We start from the raw sequence: 16,088 nt of genomic DNA, 5'->3' as shown, positions 1-16,088 counted from the left end.
GGCTCAAACAAAAGTTATCCATGAACAAGTTCAAACACGACACCATTAACGACCCAGTCAAGCCAACTCCTATGATTCATAAACATAATATGAATACATTACATAGTTTTATCCGATACATTTTAAAATTTATTGGACTTGGTACAACATTCATTTGAATGTCTTATATGAACTTGCGCAAAGTCAAATAGTTTCCGATCTTTTGGGGAAAAAATGAGCTAATTCAAGAACGATTTCAGTAGCAGTTCAAGTATACAGTTTCACTCAAGAACACGAGGTTTCGAGGGAGAAGAAGGGATCAGATTCTTGGGGAAAAAGTACAGATTCAGACAGCATGTTAAGTATAATGTTTCCTGTGTATACGCCATGGGGTGGGGAGAATTACGTAAATCTCTTTGAATGTAATATAAGCAATAATGGCTGACATACCCTTTTCACAAGAAACAGCCACCATCTTCACTGCACCAGAGAATTCTGCGCCGTTATTAATGTTCTACAAAATTTGTAAGCGAGTTCGTCTAAGCCTTTATAAAAGAGAACACGAAATGGGAACAAGACAGCGGCTGTGATTCTGTGGCGCTCTCTGTTGTTTCCTCGTGTGGAAAAAGGTTTTTTGCCATAACCTCACGGCTTGTTGCTGATCAGATTATGCACTATACTCCACCGCTGATATACACGATGTCCTCCTTTGACAATTGCATCTTACCTTTCTCTCGTTTTGGATTCACTGGTCTCTGCTCCGGTTGCCCTCGCTACAAAGATAAACACATAAATATATGTTAGGATCAAGCGCTTACCACTACGCCAAAAGCTATAACTCAGGTCTCAGGGCCCTGCCACCACATTTTCGAGAGGCAGGGTGCTGGACTTGACCCTTCACCGGGCTCTAGCCACCAATTGCTGGACTTGGCCCTTCACCAGCCCCCGCCCAACAATATCCAACCAATGGATTCTAAGGCTATGAATGGAAGAGTACGGGCATTTAAAATTGAGTATTTTGTTCACGAGACTTGCCTTCCTCAAGACATATGACAGGTATAAGTAGGCAGCATCCCATTCATCTGGTGAAAGCGTACCTATGTAAAGCCAATACAGTAAAATACGAGCAAAATAAGATTTCAGTAACTTAGCCAAGTATGAAACCAAATGAGAATATTGAACGTTAAACACCATGTTATGGTAAGAGGGAAAGAGAGAAGTGGGGCATTAAAGTGAATTCTAACAACAATCATTAGAATTGGAATTTCTGGGACTTACTCTGGTCTTGGTTTCCATCGCCCAACGCACCTAGCCTGCGCATGAGCTCAATAAATTCTGGCTTCTTCATATATTCATCAACAAATGCATGCGAATTTTTCGCAAACACTAGCTCCAAATCATACTGCACATCAAAAAGATTATGAGATAAAGCTGTCATAACAGTGAAACGACACCCAAAATATATTTCAGATAACCAATACGAGATAAAGTTCTTTTGGTTCCTGTCTCTTAATACTTATCAGGATCCCAATGCAGCACTACACCATTAATTTTTCCATATGAACTAATCTTAGTTATAGAAAACATTCAGTTTCATATGGTAGAGCATGCTTTTTGCTCTGGATATTATCGTTCTTGTTTTCTTTAGTTCAATAGAATTATTGCACTCTTCTCTACAAACCAAAGGACCTTGAAGAATCATAAATAATTCTTATTTAATTATGACAACAAACACAATGAAAGAAGCAAAATCATACGGAGTAGAATTTAACCTCTTCTGCTATTTCCTTGAAGACATGGAAAGGGACGATCCATTCAGGACAGTCAACTGCGTCCTGCAGAATTAAACTTCTGTTATGTTCTCTGTGTTTGATTTTAATTCATTGTAAGGATGCAAAATAGCTCATAATCTGTGTTTGAATTAAGGAACAATAAAATGATGAAAAAGCATGGAGGCACAGGCTATAATACCAGTAAAAAATAAAATTAAAGGCAAACCTGCAAATGGAACTTGTATTTGATGCCAAAAGGGTTAGAAGTTCTGAATTTCTGTATGACAATAGATTATAAGATGTAGCTTATCAATTCTCTTAGATACGGCACTGAAGTTTCTACAAAATTGCACTTAGCAAATTATGATGGGCTTACCTTTTCAGAATATTCTTCACTAAACTCTATCGAGTACACGCTATTACCAAAACCTAGCCCTTTGGCTGCACATTCCAATACATGTAAAACTCAACTGTCAATTGATATCTCTTTGGCAACAAAAACGACTCCCTTTACGACTAGATTTAAAGAATTCCAGTACATACAAATATCAATTGTAGATCTAAAATGGAAAAAGCATGTGAAGAAAGGATAGAATATATAAACCACCAGAACAAAAAACTTCTTAGCATTTTTAACTTTTAGTTGATAGCATAAAGATAATACAACAATTAGTAGTAAAATTACAACCTTCTCTAAGCTTTCTGATTATGACATTGGCATCTGGCATTGTTCCAATGAAGATGCCTCCAGGTCGAAGTAAAGCAGATACATTAGCCAAGGCACGTCGTGCACGTGCTTCGGTGGACCATGAGTAATGCATGGCAAACTGCAAACAATTAATTTTTGTAAGTTTCATAAAAGAAACTTGCTAAACTTGAAGAATTGCAAATATTTTTATCCCCCATTGCACTAAATGAAAGTTTTTAAAGCAATGTACAGATAGGATAGGATGGCATCAACAAATTCAGACCTAATATTTATATATTCACATATAAGATGAAACCCCCAAAACTTGAGGGAGATCACACTTGTTTATCTAAGGATCACCGTATAAAATTCTTGATTGCTAAGAAGTCACACAATGCTAGCCACATACACCAGACAATAACGAATTGGTTATAACTGTTTGTGATGAGAGTTACGACCACACTCCCTTCTCAATGTGAACACTCTAATATAAGTACTAGTAGCCCCACAGTTTGCAGGAGACTAACCAACCTGACAGCTAATAATGTCAAAAGGCATATCATCAGCTAAAGCTCTATCCAACTGAACCTGAAAGTCAAAATGAGATGAACAAATCAAATGGTTAGCATCAGTTATCATGAGATTAATTTCAAACTCTTACAGCATCTAATGGCATTGATAAAATGCATGTAAAAGTGTAAAACAAAAAGAACATTATCTTAACCATATAACTTTGACACAAAGAATACAGATTAGTAGGGGGTAAAATGAGAAACTGATCGAAATATCCATTAAACAAGTAGTTCAATTGTATTGATTTACCTCAAAACAATCTCCACATATAAGCCTAGCTGGAAAAGAGAACTTTTTCCGTCGTTGATGATGGTCTGCCTCACCATTATAGCGTGTACGGCAATCCTCAATCTGCATTTAAATGGTCAACATGCTATTAAGAGCACTAAGCATAACATAAGCATGATTAAAATGGAACATAAGGTAATTCAGATGTTACAGAACACTAGATTTTCAACGTGAGGCTTACAAATGACAAAAACCTTACAGGGTGTGGAACCATGTATAAGAAAAGATGAGAAAAAATCTTATTAGAAGATTGTAACTGACTGGAAACCTTGGATGGAAACGATATGAACTTGAGGAGTATAAGGACCAGCTGTATGGAGGGTTCTAAAGTATAGCCATATAATCCCTTGATCATGTAATCCATTTCATGACAACAAAATATTTAGCATTCAAGCTTTACTTAATACTAGTAGCAGAAATCATTCCAGATTCTCCATCATACAGATTGTAGTCATTGGATTAAGATTGTTCAATCACTAATGAATAATCACAGTATGGGAAATAGAATGGGCAAGGCACAATATAAGAGGTTGTCCATGTCTTCTTGTAAACCACATCCGCAATGTGATACTTTATGTGGCACCAAAACCTTTTACACATGATTAACAATAGAGATGCATATGTTGATTTGGCACCAAAACACAACTTGAACATGCAATTAAGTGGATAGCCACTTACTGAGCCTTCAGCAATATCAATGCCAACATAATATGAAATCTTTGCTTTATCCCACTTAATAAGATCACCGCCCTGATTAAAATATAAAAAGAAAAATAAGAGATTGTGCCAAACAGTGATGGGGCAATATACACAGTATACATGACAGCATATACAGCACCAAATATTTTGGAATACCAAGTACAAAAATACCTTTCCACAAGCAAGATCAAGAACTACATCCCCTCTTTTGGTGTAAAGTTGAATTAAGACACTTTTGATCTGGTTAAAAAAGCAATATACAGATGAATTAAAACTAAGGAATCATATCCGCAGCTTGATGATCCACTAACGTAACAAACTCACCAGCTATAGGGCAAGTAATATATCTATTTATCCATATATATGTTCCCAAAATGAAATGCATACCCAGTTGTTAAGTTTCTTTAAATGGATAATGGGACTTGCTTCTCGCTCTTCAAGTGTTTGGTTGGTCCTCGCACTATAATGGTCAGCAACCTTCCTGGCAAAAATTTTCGTACTCTCATCCTCCAAAAACTGAGAGTCACCTAATCACAATACAGATACACTTGAATATCCAAACCCAAATAAACACAGTTTCTCTAATTAGAAAACCTGCAGAAATCAGTTAATTTAATACCAAGTGAATAAAGCTGCAAACATTATGCAAAAACCATATCACTCAGACACAATGATAAATAAAACCAGAATGGTCTTGATTAATAAGATCCTCCATGGGCTTAACATCACCTACTTTCATACAGAGACACTAGGAAGTTCCAACCAATCCACTTATTTATTTAATCAAAACCAAGCTAATTTTCTCATCCAAGGTGCAACCTTAGAGCAAAACCAGATTCAATGAGTGTCAATTTAGTGATTACCTCATAATGCAAAACAAAATCCCGGAATTACTCCAATTCTACATAAATGCTTAGCAGCTAAAGATTAATTGAAGTAAGAATTCCCCCCAAGCTCAAGTTCACAAGTGAATAAACTGATCGCAGACCCAAAAAATGCGCACCCCACATGTATACCGCAAACTCAACCCTGCGAACAAATTGACAATCACCTGGTGGGTTGTGTTTAAATTTAGACGAAGGAGGTCCAAAGGAGCTAGAAGATGGGGATTCTGAGTAACTGCGCTTCATGCTTTAGAATCTGGTAAAGCTTACGTCCTCTCCCTTCTCCGCGCCTAATCACCCACCTCAAAGCCCGTAGTAGTTGCTGTCCGCTACGCCGTGAAGCGCCGCCGCTGCTCCGCCCAAGTTCAGGCGAGAATCTTTGTCTATGAATTCCGATTTTGGTTGTCGCCGCTCGATCCTTCTCTCCTCTTTTCGGGTTTCTCTATTTACCTCTCTCCCTTTTACAGTTTAGCGGCGAATTTTGCCACAAACAACCACAATGGCATATTAGATGTTCGGCGAAGAATTTTGAAGAGCTTTTATATTTTTCTTCTATAGATATAATAAAATTAGAGTTTAAAAAGTACATTAAATTTTTTTTTTAATTAGTTACCTGAATTCAATAGGTTAATTTTTGTCAAATACCTTGTGGTCTAGTATCATCCGGTCCCATCCCATATGAGAGAGGGTGAGTTCGAGTTTCAGTGAAACCGATATATTGATCTAACCATATTTTCTTTTATTGCCTTTATAATCGGCCGAAATCTAAGCAATTAAGTGATAAATTGATCAACCCCCGTGTTATAAAAATCGGCCTAGGACCCCAGCTACCTAGCCCCTCGGCACCCATTCGATTCTCGATTATCTAACGATTAAGTAATAAATTGCTCAACTCCAATCTCCAATAGTTTTAAAATTAACCTAGGTATTCCGACCGCCCCTAGGTCAAAGGGATTTCAACCCTAGCGCGACTTTTAGTTGACCGGCTGACTAGGCACCCTCGACACCCAACTTGACCAAGCCGGGTGCCGACTCAGGTGTTATAACAATCTAACAGTTCACAATCCACTGCTTTTCTTTTTATTATTATTCGGCTGGCTAAGTGCTCCCCAGCATCCAACTAGCACCTTCTACAACATTAATCCCCCTATATGTAACTCTCACGAGAAATTTGAAACTTTGTAGTTACTAAGCCAATTACCCGACTAACTCAATTACCTCATTTTTTGCCATCTTGTTACATAAAGTGTATGAGTCCTCCAATTACTAATAAAAAAAAAACACAAGCTTAAGACTTGAGATTCCATTACCCTTCAAAAAAATCAATCTGTAAAAAAGACAGTTCCACAAATCAACCAGGCATGAACAGCAGAGAATGAAGTTCAAGAAAAGTATAAATGCTGCCATTCTAAGCTATTACAACCATGCATGCATACCCTATTCATGGCTCCTCAAGCAAACAAATATATAACAGCTACTGTGAAGTTTAGGGAAAATGATGAAAGAAAAATTATAGCACACAGTGTACCCTAAAAGTAAGATTTGATTCCATATCAATGAACTTGAGTCCCCTATCAATGGCACATTTCCTTCAAAACCATACACCAAAACCGATACTTCTCGTCGATATACGCTTCCCTTTGGCCTCTATTCTGCCCGCCCTCAGTGAAAATCGGAGTTCCTGTTAACAACATCCTGCGCGATTTCCAAACTACCGCTTCTTCCCCAACTCATTTGCCGTGTGACCGACTGCACGGTGGTTGTGGGTCGCCTATCCGAGTTGAGAACAGAATCAGCGTCGGAAGAGTTATTTTGGGGCACATCACTCCCTCGGCTGCGAATGTCTGCTTCAATATCTCCAATGTTGTGACGCTGTGAGATCTTTAAAAGGTCCCCGCCAATGTCTAGATCATCCTCTACTTTTGCACGTCGATCATCGCCCGTTTCCTCGTAGTCAACCTCTCGAGATGTAGGCATAGACGGTCTTTGTGGCGGCACCTCTTGTACAAAAGCTCTGAAGTTGTTTCGTGAAGGCTTCACTTTCGTGCAAAATACTTCAAAGAAGTTGTTCAAACAACCGAGGTCATAAACGTTGTGTCTTCTGCTACCTCCATACCGGAAATTTTCATAGGTTGTCTGCAATTTAGAAGAGGATCTCATTAAATAACCAACCATCGTGGATAACAAGTAGCCACGCTGGGCATCTCAGCATTATCTATATACGTATGTCATAAAATCAGTGAAATTTTGCAACACTCGAGGGTTCTTTAACTAAATTTACTGATTATAAAAACTGAGACAAATCCTACGATCAACTGTATTAATCACCATAAGCCAAGAAAAGTGGGAGAAAAATTACTGACCTGATTGGTGCTGATGAGGTACAAGTGAAAACCGGTGAGTCCACCGACAAACCACAAGGAAATAAAACAATAAGCCATTAGAATAACAGATGCCGGGGATTCTTTCATCGCTTTCCATACCGTGCTCTGGTTATTGTCCATCAGAACCTTAATGTAGTAAGCACTGATGGCAAAAACATAGATGCAGAGAAGCATTGCAGATAAAACGAAACAAAAGAAGAAACGGTAGTTGCGCTGCATAATCAAAAATGGGAAATTAACAAGTTGTTAGATGGAACTTTCCGTGCACACAAATAGATGTAAACAACAAATAATAATAATAATAATAATAATAATAATAATAAAATCAAAGAAACAAGAAGTTTCTGAATGTCATGACACAGACATACCAATCCTATGCATTGGCCAACCCATGGGCAGTGATGATCGAAACGCTCGACACAATTGTTGCAGATGGAGCAGTGAGAGCAGCGAGGAGGCCGATAGAGCATGCAGGTATCACAGTATTTTACCTTCACAGTCATTCCATTAACAATTACATCCTTTACTCGAGGGAATTGAAGGCTTGGTGTTTGCCTTCCACCAATCTCTGCTGATGCTGAGGTGTCATAGCGAAGCTCATCCTCAGGTGGATGTGAATTGCGTGGAACAATGCCAGGATCCCGAGCTGATGTAAGCAGAAGTAGAGCCAATACCTACAAATAAAAATAATAATCATCTAAGCCACAGCGTAATTTTGTCCCATGCCAAATGAATCCAATATCATGTTACTAGTGAGCAAATGATGTCACGAAAGAAAAATCGGCCAAATACAATACAAGAAATTATGTTAGGCCAATGGGAGCATAATACAGAAAAAAACAAAACATCCAAGGGTATAGCTACAACTTTTAATAAAAGGATGGAAGCAGGAAGTAGGGAGTTCACTAAATCCAGTAAATCATTGCCGAGTTTATGATTCTACCCAATAGAACTATATTAGAATTTAGAACCTCCATCTGTTCGAATTGATGTGAGGAATGAGTTTGGGGAGTCCGAATAAAGGTTGAACTCTCAACCTAGAGCCTATAGCTCTCATGTCTTGCAGGGTCCAAGGAAGGAAGGCCTTGCCCCTTTGTCAAAGAGGGTTGAATCCATGACCTAATAGTCACTAGTTGAGCATTTGGCCACTACACCAAACCCAAGCCCCGAGTGATACGAGTGCACATTCTAAATACCTGAGATGTGCACCATACAGATCACTAGCTGCTTCCTATAAACCAAAAGGACGTATAAGCATCACGAAAACTACACAGTCCATACACACAACGAATGACAAAAACAAACGCACACAACATGTTATTGTTAATTCCAAATAAGTAGTAGTCGGACTTACATGAATGGTAAAGGCAATTGCTACCCCCAAAATTGCATATCCAGCATTATGTGGTGAAAACTGATGGCGAAGATGTCTTGCAACAAAGACACAAAAAATAATGACAGGCACCGTGATTAAGAGAAAAGATACAAGCAACGACCTTGCATCAGGCCCAAATATCAACCTTCCACCAAGAAAGAACTTCTGCACAAGATACAAACAACACGTTACAAAAATGTATCAAGCACCTCAAAATTAAAACTTCACCATTCTAATCACTCAACAGTTTCATAGAAGTTGCAATAACACTATAACCAACCTTGCAGCTTTGAACTAAATCAACTAATTGCTCGCAATACATAATTTAATTATTGAAAATGCAGAGAGCTCAACAAAAATAGTGCCCTAGCAATCACAAATCATTCCAAATACCAAAAACGTTACAGAAATAATTGCCCCAATACACAGTCAAGAAAACACAACACCATAATAAAATTTCACCTGCAACCTTCCTCCATCCACCAAAAGAGAAGACACACATATAAAAGAGCCAAATATAATCTCTACTACACCTCAAACTAAGTGGCAACTGGTAATATAAGTAAGAAATCAGCACAAACGCCCGCACGAACAGCTCAGTTTGTTCATAGATTGTGGGCAAGAAATCAGCCCAAACTAACTTCACTTTAATTCATTTAGAAAGATATGATAACAGCAAGCTCAAGGCTCATAATGAATCTAGTTAAGTCCAGCATCCACTAATGAATTAATCCAGAAATCAAACGAGACCCACTAAAATTAACACAAAATTAGCGAAATTCAAACCATACCCAGACGACAAAACCAAGTAAACAAACAAAATATCAACCACAACAAACAGAAAAAACATGCGCAGACAATCCAATCCTCACATTGCTCCCTTTCCAGACTTCGTAGACGCGCTTTGCCATGAGCACGCCACAGCTTCAAGCGTCCCCTCCTTCTTCCTTTCTCTCTCAAGTCAACCCGGAAAGCAGTTGAACGACTTGAAGCTTGAAACTATCCATCTCCCTTCTTCTTCTTCTTCTTCTTCAGCTCAATCCCTCGTCGACCCAGACGCGCAGACACGGAGAGGGAACGAATCTCAGTATATTCAGCAGTCGATTGGAGTGATTGGATGGCAGAGAGTGTAAATAAGGGATGCTCAATGGGCTTCAATGGAATTTCAATTTGAATACAGATATACAGTGTAGGCTGGAGAGGGAGTTGGGGCGTGTTTGGGTTAATTGGAATGTTTTAATGGAAAAATAAAGACTTGACCTTGAGTAATGGTGCCCACCCTACCTCATCATTTCAAAGGTTTTCTTCTCCTTTGATTTATTTTTTTCAATAATATTTTATTATTATTGGTAATGTAAATTAGGCTAGTGTAGGTGTTTAGAGTTACACTATTAGAGTACATATTAGGGGATGAGAATGTATTAATGGATTGAATACAAATGGACTTGATACATTCTGATCCGTCGATCTGGAGAGGTCTAGATCAAGTTGACCGATTGTAGTCTTTGCGTAACAAGAGCTTATTGTAGTAAATAATAGCGAGTCAGATCTTTATCTCTAAACAGACAGTAATGCGTTATATACTAAGATGTTGATCAACAACGTGACTACTGGTGGCAAGTGGGACTAATGTCGCCCACTTTTATTGACACAGTAATGCGTTATATACTAAGATGTTAATCAACAACGTGACTACTGGTAGCAAGTGGGACTAATGTGGCCCACTTTTATTGACAGAGGGAAGCACGCAATTGACACATGCTTTCCGTCAAGCCTATCAAGTGGCCCCCAAGCCTACGAATCCTATGTGTAAAGAGGGAATAAATTACAACCTTTCGGCATGACAGGCACATGGAATCCATGCATAGGTGCTTATTGGGACGGAAGAGGGGCCGTACACGTGCTCTAAATGCCCCTGAAAGTACGAAACTTGATCGTCGTGGAAAAGGTCAGCAGGTTGGTCCCGGCCCGAATAGGCCGAGCCAACCAAAGCAATAAAGGTGTCCACATAGCAACAAAGAAAAGCGAACTCGACAATCGACATGGTTGAAAAGACTTCCAAACGGGTCGGTAGAGATCGGGTTGTCCACAACACGTGCCAAGAGTCCAAGACCAAGCACAGCACATGCACGGACCCCGGGAAATAATCCCCATAACGTTTGGTTCATAAATTCTTTTTAAAAAAAAAATTATTTTATTATGCCTAAACCCTTTATTAAATTATGATGATTGGATCAACCAATCTACAAGCTGTCAATAAAAACAAATATTTGTCTTTATTATAGATATATAATATTGTATCAAAGAATGAATAAGAGTTAATTTTAATAACGAAAATTATTGTTCAATCCCTAATCTATAATTGTTTTCGATCCCTAATCTATAATCTAATAGTTTTCAATCCCTATTTTCTAAATGTAACTTCTAGAAAATATGAGATCTACACTTTCCTACCCCCAAAATTTTCAAAGTATAGATTAGTTGTCCAACTGCACCCATGTCTAGAAAATCTAAGCATGTGATTTCAAAGTCATTATTGCCAATAAAAAAACATACAAATTATGAGTAAAATTCATGATCAAATCGAAAACGTTAATACTTAGTTTTCACAAATAGAAATGGCAATTTCAATCCGTCGCATGGATATTCACTCGAATTCACTCCATATGAATCGGGTCTTTTTGGGTGATAGTGGGTGGTGGGTCGGGTGTGAGTCTTAAAAATGTAAACTCGCGGTACAAAATTCGCCTAACACCCCACCCGATCCGCCATGTGTATATACATATATATAATAGTAAAATAAGTAGTACTAGTATATAGTTAATTATAAATGTTTCAATAACTTTTTACAATTTTTATATCTAAACTACTAAATTTATTTTAAAAAATTAACAATTTAGTTATTATATTATAATAATATTTCTATTATTTTATGTTTTAGTATAACTAATGAATTTTGTTGTTTAAATATTTGTAAGTAATTTTGATATTATTTTTTGAAAAAATAATAAGTTGATAGCTGGTGGGTACTCGTAGTGAGCACCCGTATTCGATGGACGGTGGGGATGAGGGTGGGTTCTGAAAAAGTCCACCCAATGCGCGTTGGAAGTGAGTGAAAAAATGTAAAGTGAATCGAGTGATGGATGTAACCCTTCCCGACCTATTGTCATCCCTACATATAATCGAATTTGTTGTCTAACTGGGTGCCACCAGAGACCAGACCACAAGGTCTTTGGCAGCACTCGCTTAATCTAATAATTCTAATCTAACAAAAAACTAATTAGTTAAATGGAGTGGTTTGGATTGCGGGGATGTTTAACAGGCATGATTAATAATATTAAATGGTATTTAATGTCACAAGTGGAGCTACCGCATACAACCAATGCTATTTTATTTTTAAATTATGAATATTTAATGCTATTTTAGTTTATTTTCATAGCTACCTGATTAAAATCGAAAATGCTTGCTATCCAATTGTACATTTTTAATATACTTAAAGTATATTATTATTTGTATACTGAGTGTACATTATTTATGATCTGCACAACTGTATAAATCATGACCTACAGAATAATGATTGCTCCAATACGGCTAGAATTGTCCAAGTGAAATGAAATGTTGTAGCTAGCACGTTAGTTTAATTTGTAATTTATTGACTATATAATTAATAAATCATTTAGTCATGGTTGACCAAGTTTATTATAAATTTATGGTTGTTATTAATTCCTTTGGTTTTCGATGTTTGAATCTTCAAAATGGTTCGTAACCATCTAAGTGGCAAATTATGCCATGGACCCGGATCCATATTGCAATGTGGACTCGGATTTATGTTCACAAACTTAAAACTTTATGTTTATAATTTTAAAACTCTATATTCACAATTTTAAATCTCAATAAATTACATTACTCAATATTCAGAAACAGGTTAGTGGGTTTAATTGCCCCAAAATAACAAGATTTTGGATTTAATTGTAACTTTAAAAAATTCAAGGACCTAATTAATTTCGTACAAAAAATTTGAGGGTATTCGACCATTTTCCCTTAATTTATTATATACTTTCAATTAAGCTAAGCAAACGTTGACGACGAAACCTCATCAGTCTACGCCATGGCTGCCTTCTCAATTCCTCTCTTTTACTTGGTAGCTTCTTTGTAAGTAATGCAAAGACTTCTTTTCAGTGATTTCAAATGTGAATGCGCTAATATCTTTGTTCTCACCTGATTAGAAATATAATATATATATCTCCGGCGATTATATTATATTCACTCTGAAAATGGCGGCTCTGATCTGACCTGATCTGTGCGAATTACAAATCAAGTAAGAATACCTTCCCTATCTTCTTGATTATTGCTTTGCACTACGCTGAATGTTTCGATTTTGAAAAAATGAAACCATTCAATTTCAAATTTTAGTTCAATTCGGTTTGAAAGAGCTATGGAGCCCTTACTGCAAAACATTTTGGTTGCGATCGGCGGCTTCTTCTTATTAATGATTTTTACCTTCGCCGTCGTCTACAAATGCCGGAAGGAACAGGCGCCGCGCCGGGCCGCCCCTGCAACCGAGCTTACTTCGGTCACCGTTGGCGAAAGCGGCACGCTTAACCGGATCGACATGGGGGAGCTTGTCCGCGCGACCCGGGACTTCTCGCCGGATCTCCTCATCGGCAGGGGCCACTTCGGCCTGGTCTACCGGGCGAGGCTCTCCTCCGGCGTCCATGTCGCCGTTAAGAAACTGGCCCCCGACGCGTTCCAGGGTTTCCGTGAGTTCCGGGCGGAGATGGAGACTCTGGTAAAGATCCAACACGAGAATATAGTCAAGATTTTGGGTTACAGCGCCGCGGGTTCGGACCTGGTTCTTATTTACGAGTTTGTGGAGAATGGAAGTCTCGACCAATGGCTTTACGACACGTCATCGTCGACACATGACGTGGCAGAGTCAAGAAAATCTGGACAGCATTTAAACTGGAAAACTAGGATCAAGATTATCCAAGGAGTTGCTAGGGGACTAGCTTACCTGCACTCGTTCGAATCTCCGATCATACACAGAGATATCAAGTCTAGTAACATTTTATTGGATATTAAGTTTAGGGCTCGTATTACAGATTTCGGTTTTGCTAGGCAAATGAAAGAATCTCACTCACACTTCTCGACGGAAGCTGCTGGGACAATGGGTTATATGCCGCCAGAATACATACAGGGTTGCACAAAGGCAACTAAGTCCGGTGACATCTACAGTTTCGGAGTATTGATGATGGAAATTATCACTGGAAGACGACCTATTAATCCATCTACAGGAAAATTCGAAAATGGATACGATATTTCCATATTAACTAAATGGGTTGCTAATATGATGTCACAAAAGCGATACATAGAAATGGTTGATCTTAATATTTCAAGAAAGGACTTTTCAGAAAGTGATGTCATCAACTACTTCGCTATTGTCACACGATGTGCGAGTGTGCATCCCAAGAGTAGACCTACCATCAACCATGTTATTGGGATGTTGGAGCAATTGGGATGACTAACAAATTATAGATTATTAGGCCATACTCCATGTGTGTAATAGTACATAAGTTTTGTAAAAGGGTTAATGTTGATAGGTTTCAAAAATCTCGGATAAAGAATTTGGCTTTGTTATCTTCACTACTTAAGACTTACGAGTACTCATACTAGGTTTGTCTGACGCTCGGTGTGAGAAATCAATACTGATTAGCACTTTAACATTTTTCAGATTATATATATTTTTAAAAAATCATGTAATCATTGTTCACTAAGTTTATGAGATTCTATATGTACTCTCATTTTTTTTACTCTTTATGATATGTCATATTTTGATTGCTTAATAAAAGGAGGTGCAGTGGGTTATGATTTTTATTCATTATGTTTTTTTTTACATCAAATGGTCAAAACTATAAATTTAATTTTTAAGTCAAAAGTGATAAACACAATTATTGATTATTTTTGAGTTAATTCTAAGTTATAGAATGTAGGTGGCAGCAGTCTAATTTAAGGTTTTTTTTCTTTTAATTATCCACGTTTGGTCCTAGTATTATTGTGGCATGATCATTTTTATTTATCATTTATCAACAAAGCAATTTAAATATCATTAAATACAAGGGCATTTCAGTCTTCAATTATAAATATTTTCAAAAATAAAAATAAAAATAAACATAAAAATATAACAGTTCAACTTACTTTATATAAAAAATGATTAAAATGCCTTTGTATTTAACGATATTTTAACGATTTTGTGGATGGAGGACTAAAAATGACCATGCCACAATAATGTTATGACCAAATGAGGATATATTCTAATAAAAATGACTAAAAGTGGACTATCACCTATCAATATATGACCAAAAATAGAATTAACTTGTTATTTTTTTTATGCAAAATGTAATATAATCATATTTTTAATTTGTAATTTAATCTTATGAATAAAGTTGTAAGTATTTTAAAAACTTATGATTAAGACTTCACAACAACGTAACTTACTTTCAAATTAGTCACAATTTAATGTGACTATTACATATTATTAGACCATATAATATGTAAGTGTAATAAAAAGTGTGTAAATAATTTCTATAAACCACTAAATTGAACATCTAGACGAACTGGGTATTTACTCCTAACATATATTTTATTAGTTTTTTTTTTTTTTTTTGAAACCAAACCAAGCATATTTTATTAGTTATTATATCATGCGTGTAGGACAGTATGAAAGTATAGCAAAAGATCGGTGTGAATCCATTTATCATAACATGTACATATAATTCACATATATATTTTGTATTTATTTGTACAAGTTATACATGCATAACGTGGGAAAACAAAACATGATCAATAATATGTTTAATTAATTAATAGGTTGTTTACATTAGTAGTATACTCAATTTTCAGTCATATAAACTTGGTCTAACCCATTATAGACAGCTCACATAACTATGCATTGCTACCCTACCGTTTCCATTAATTAATGATAGATTTTGAAATGGTAAAAGGCCGGAAATGCAAGAATCTCAATCAAGAAATAATAATAATAATAATAATAATAATAATAATAATAATAATAATAATATCGGAGAATTGGTGTACGTCGTCATGATAAAGAGTTCTCGCTAATTTTTTCTCAGCTATGAATTAAATTGTATAGACCCAAGTTAAGTCGATTGAAGCTTAGTCTTGCAATAGTGGGGATACGTGGACTAATATGAGCTGTTTAAGATGAACGGGAATTAAAGTAATGGGTTAAACTTTATAGACTTGACTTACGTTGATTGAATCCCTTATTAATCTTGCAATAATAGGGATACATATGGTCTTTTTTTTTTAAATAAGCTCTGCTAATTCATCCGAAGTATAAAAATTCAAAGTTAGATTGAATCGCAATTAAGATAGTGGTTAAACTTTATAGACTTGACTTAAGTTGATTTAATCCCTTATTAA

The 16,088-nt window shown here is 36.7% G+C and overlaps 3 protein-coding genes across 3 annotated transcripts; 1 reads left to right on the top strand and 2 right to left on the bottom strand.

Moving 5' to 3' along the window:
• Window positions 1-50: 50 nt before the first annotated feature.
• Window positions 51-5,390, bottom strand: LOC116022990 (mRNA cap guanine-N7 methyltransferase 1). The gene is made up of 13 exons (XM_031263919.1): window positions 5,051-5,390; window positions 4,387-4,526; window positions 4,171-4,239; window positions 3,979-4,050; window positions 3,262-3,363; window positions 2,971-3,027; window positions 2,440-2,578; window positions 2,128-2,192; window positions 1,978-2,028; window positions 1,752-1,814; window positions 1,258-1,381; window positions 1,015-1,076; window positions 51-752 (listed from the first exon to the last, which is right to left on the bottom strand). The coding sequence occupies exons 1-13, from the start codon at window positions 5,127-5,129 to the stop codon at window positions 654-656; spliced, it is 1,122 nt and encodes a 373-aa protein (XP_031119779.1). The 5' UTR covers window positions 5,130-5,390; the 3' UTR covers window positions 51-653.
• Window positions 5,391-6,168: 778 nt separating this feature from the next.
• LOC116022726 (protein S-acyltransferase 8-like) lies at window positions 6,169-9,789 on the bottom strand. The gene is made up of 5 exons (XM_031263578.1): window positions 9,515-9,789; window positions 8,622-8,807; window positions 7,636-7,941; window positions 7,247-7,480; window positions 6,169-7,019 (listed from the first exon to the last, which is right to left on the bottom strand). The coding sequence occupies exons 1-5, from the start codon at window positions 9,551-9,553 to the stop codon at window positions 6,546-6,548; spliced, it is 1,239 nt and encodes a 412-aa protein (XP_031119438.1). The 5' UTR covers window positions 9,554-9,789; the 3' UTR covers window positions 6,169-6,545.
• Window positions 9,790-12,730: 2,941 nt separating this feature from the next.
• Window positions 12,731-14,452, top strand: LOC116021996 (phytosulfokine receptor 1-like). Its single transcript, XM_031262535.1, has 2 exons — window positions 12,731-12,960; window positions 13,056-14,452. Exon 2 carries the CDS (start codon window positions 13,078-13,080, stop codon window positions 14,161-14,163), a length of 1,086 nt encoding a protein of 361 aa, XP_031118395.1. The 5' UTR covers window positions 12,731-12,960; window positions 13,056-13,077; the 3' UTR covers window positions 14,164-14,452.
• Window positions 14,453-16,088: the final 1,636 nt, after the last annotated feature.

This window comes from Ipomoea triloba, chromosome 6, assembly GCF_003576645.1.
Source record: "Ipomoea triloba cultivar NCNSP0323 chromosome 6, ASM357664v1".
NCBI lineage: Eukaryota > Viridiplantae > Streptophyta > Magnoliopsida > Solanales > Convolvulaceae > Ipomoea > Ipomoea triloba.
Note: the sequence above shows the minus strand (reverse complement) of the source record. Positions and strands in the feature narration are given on the sequence as shown.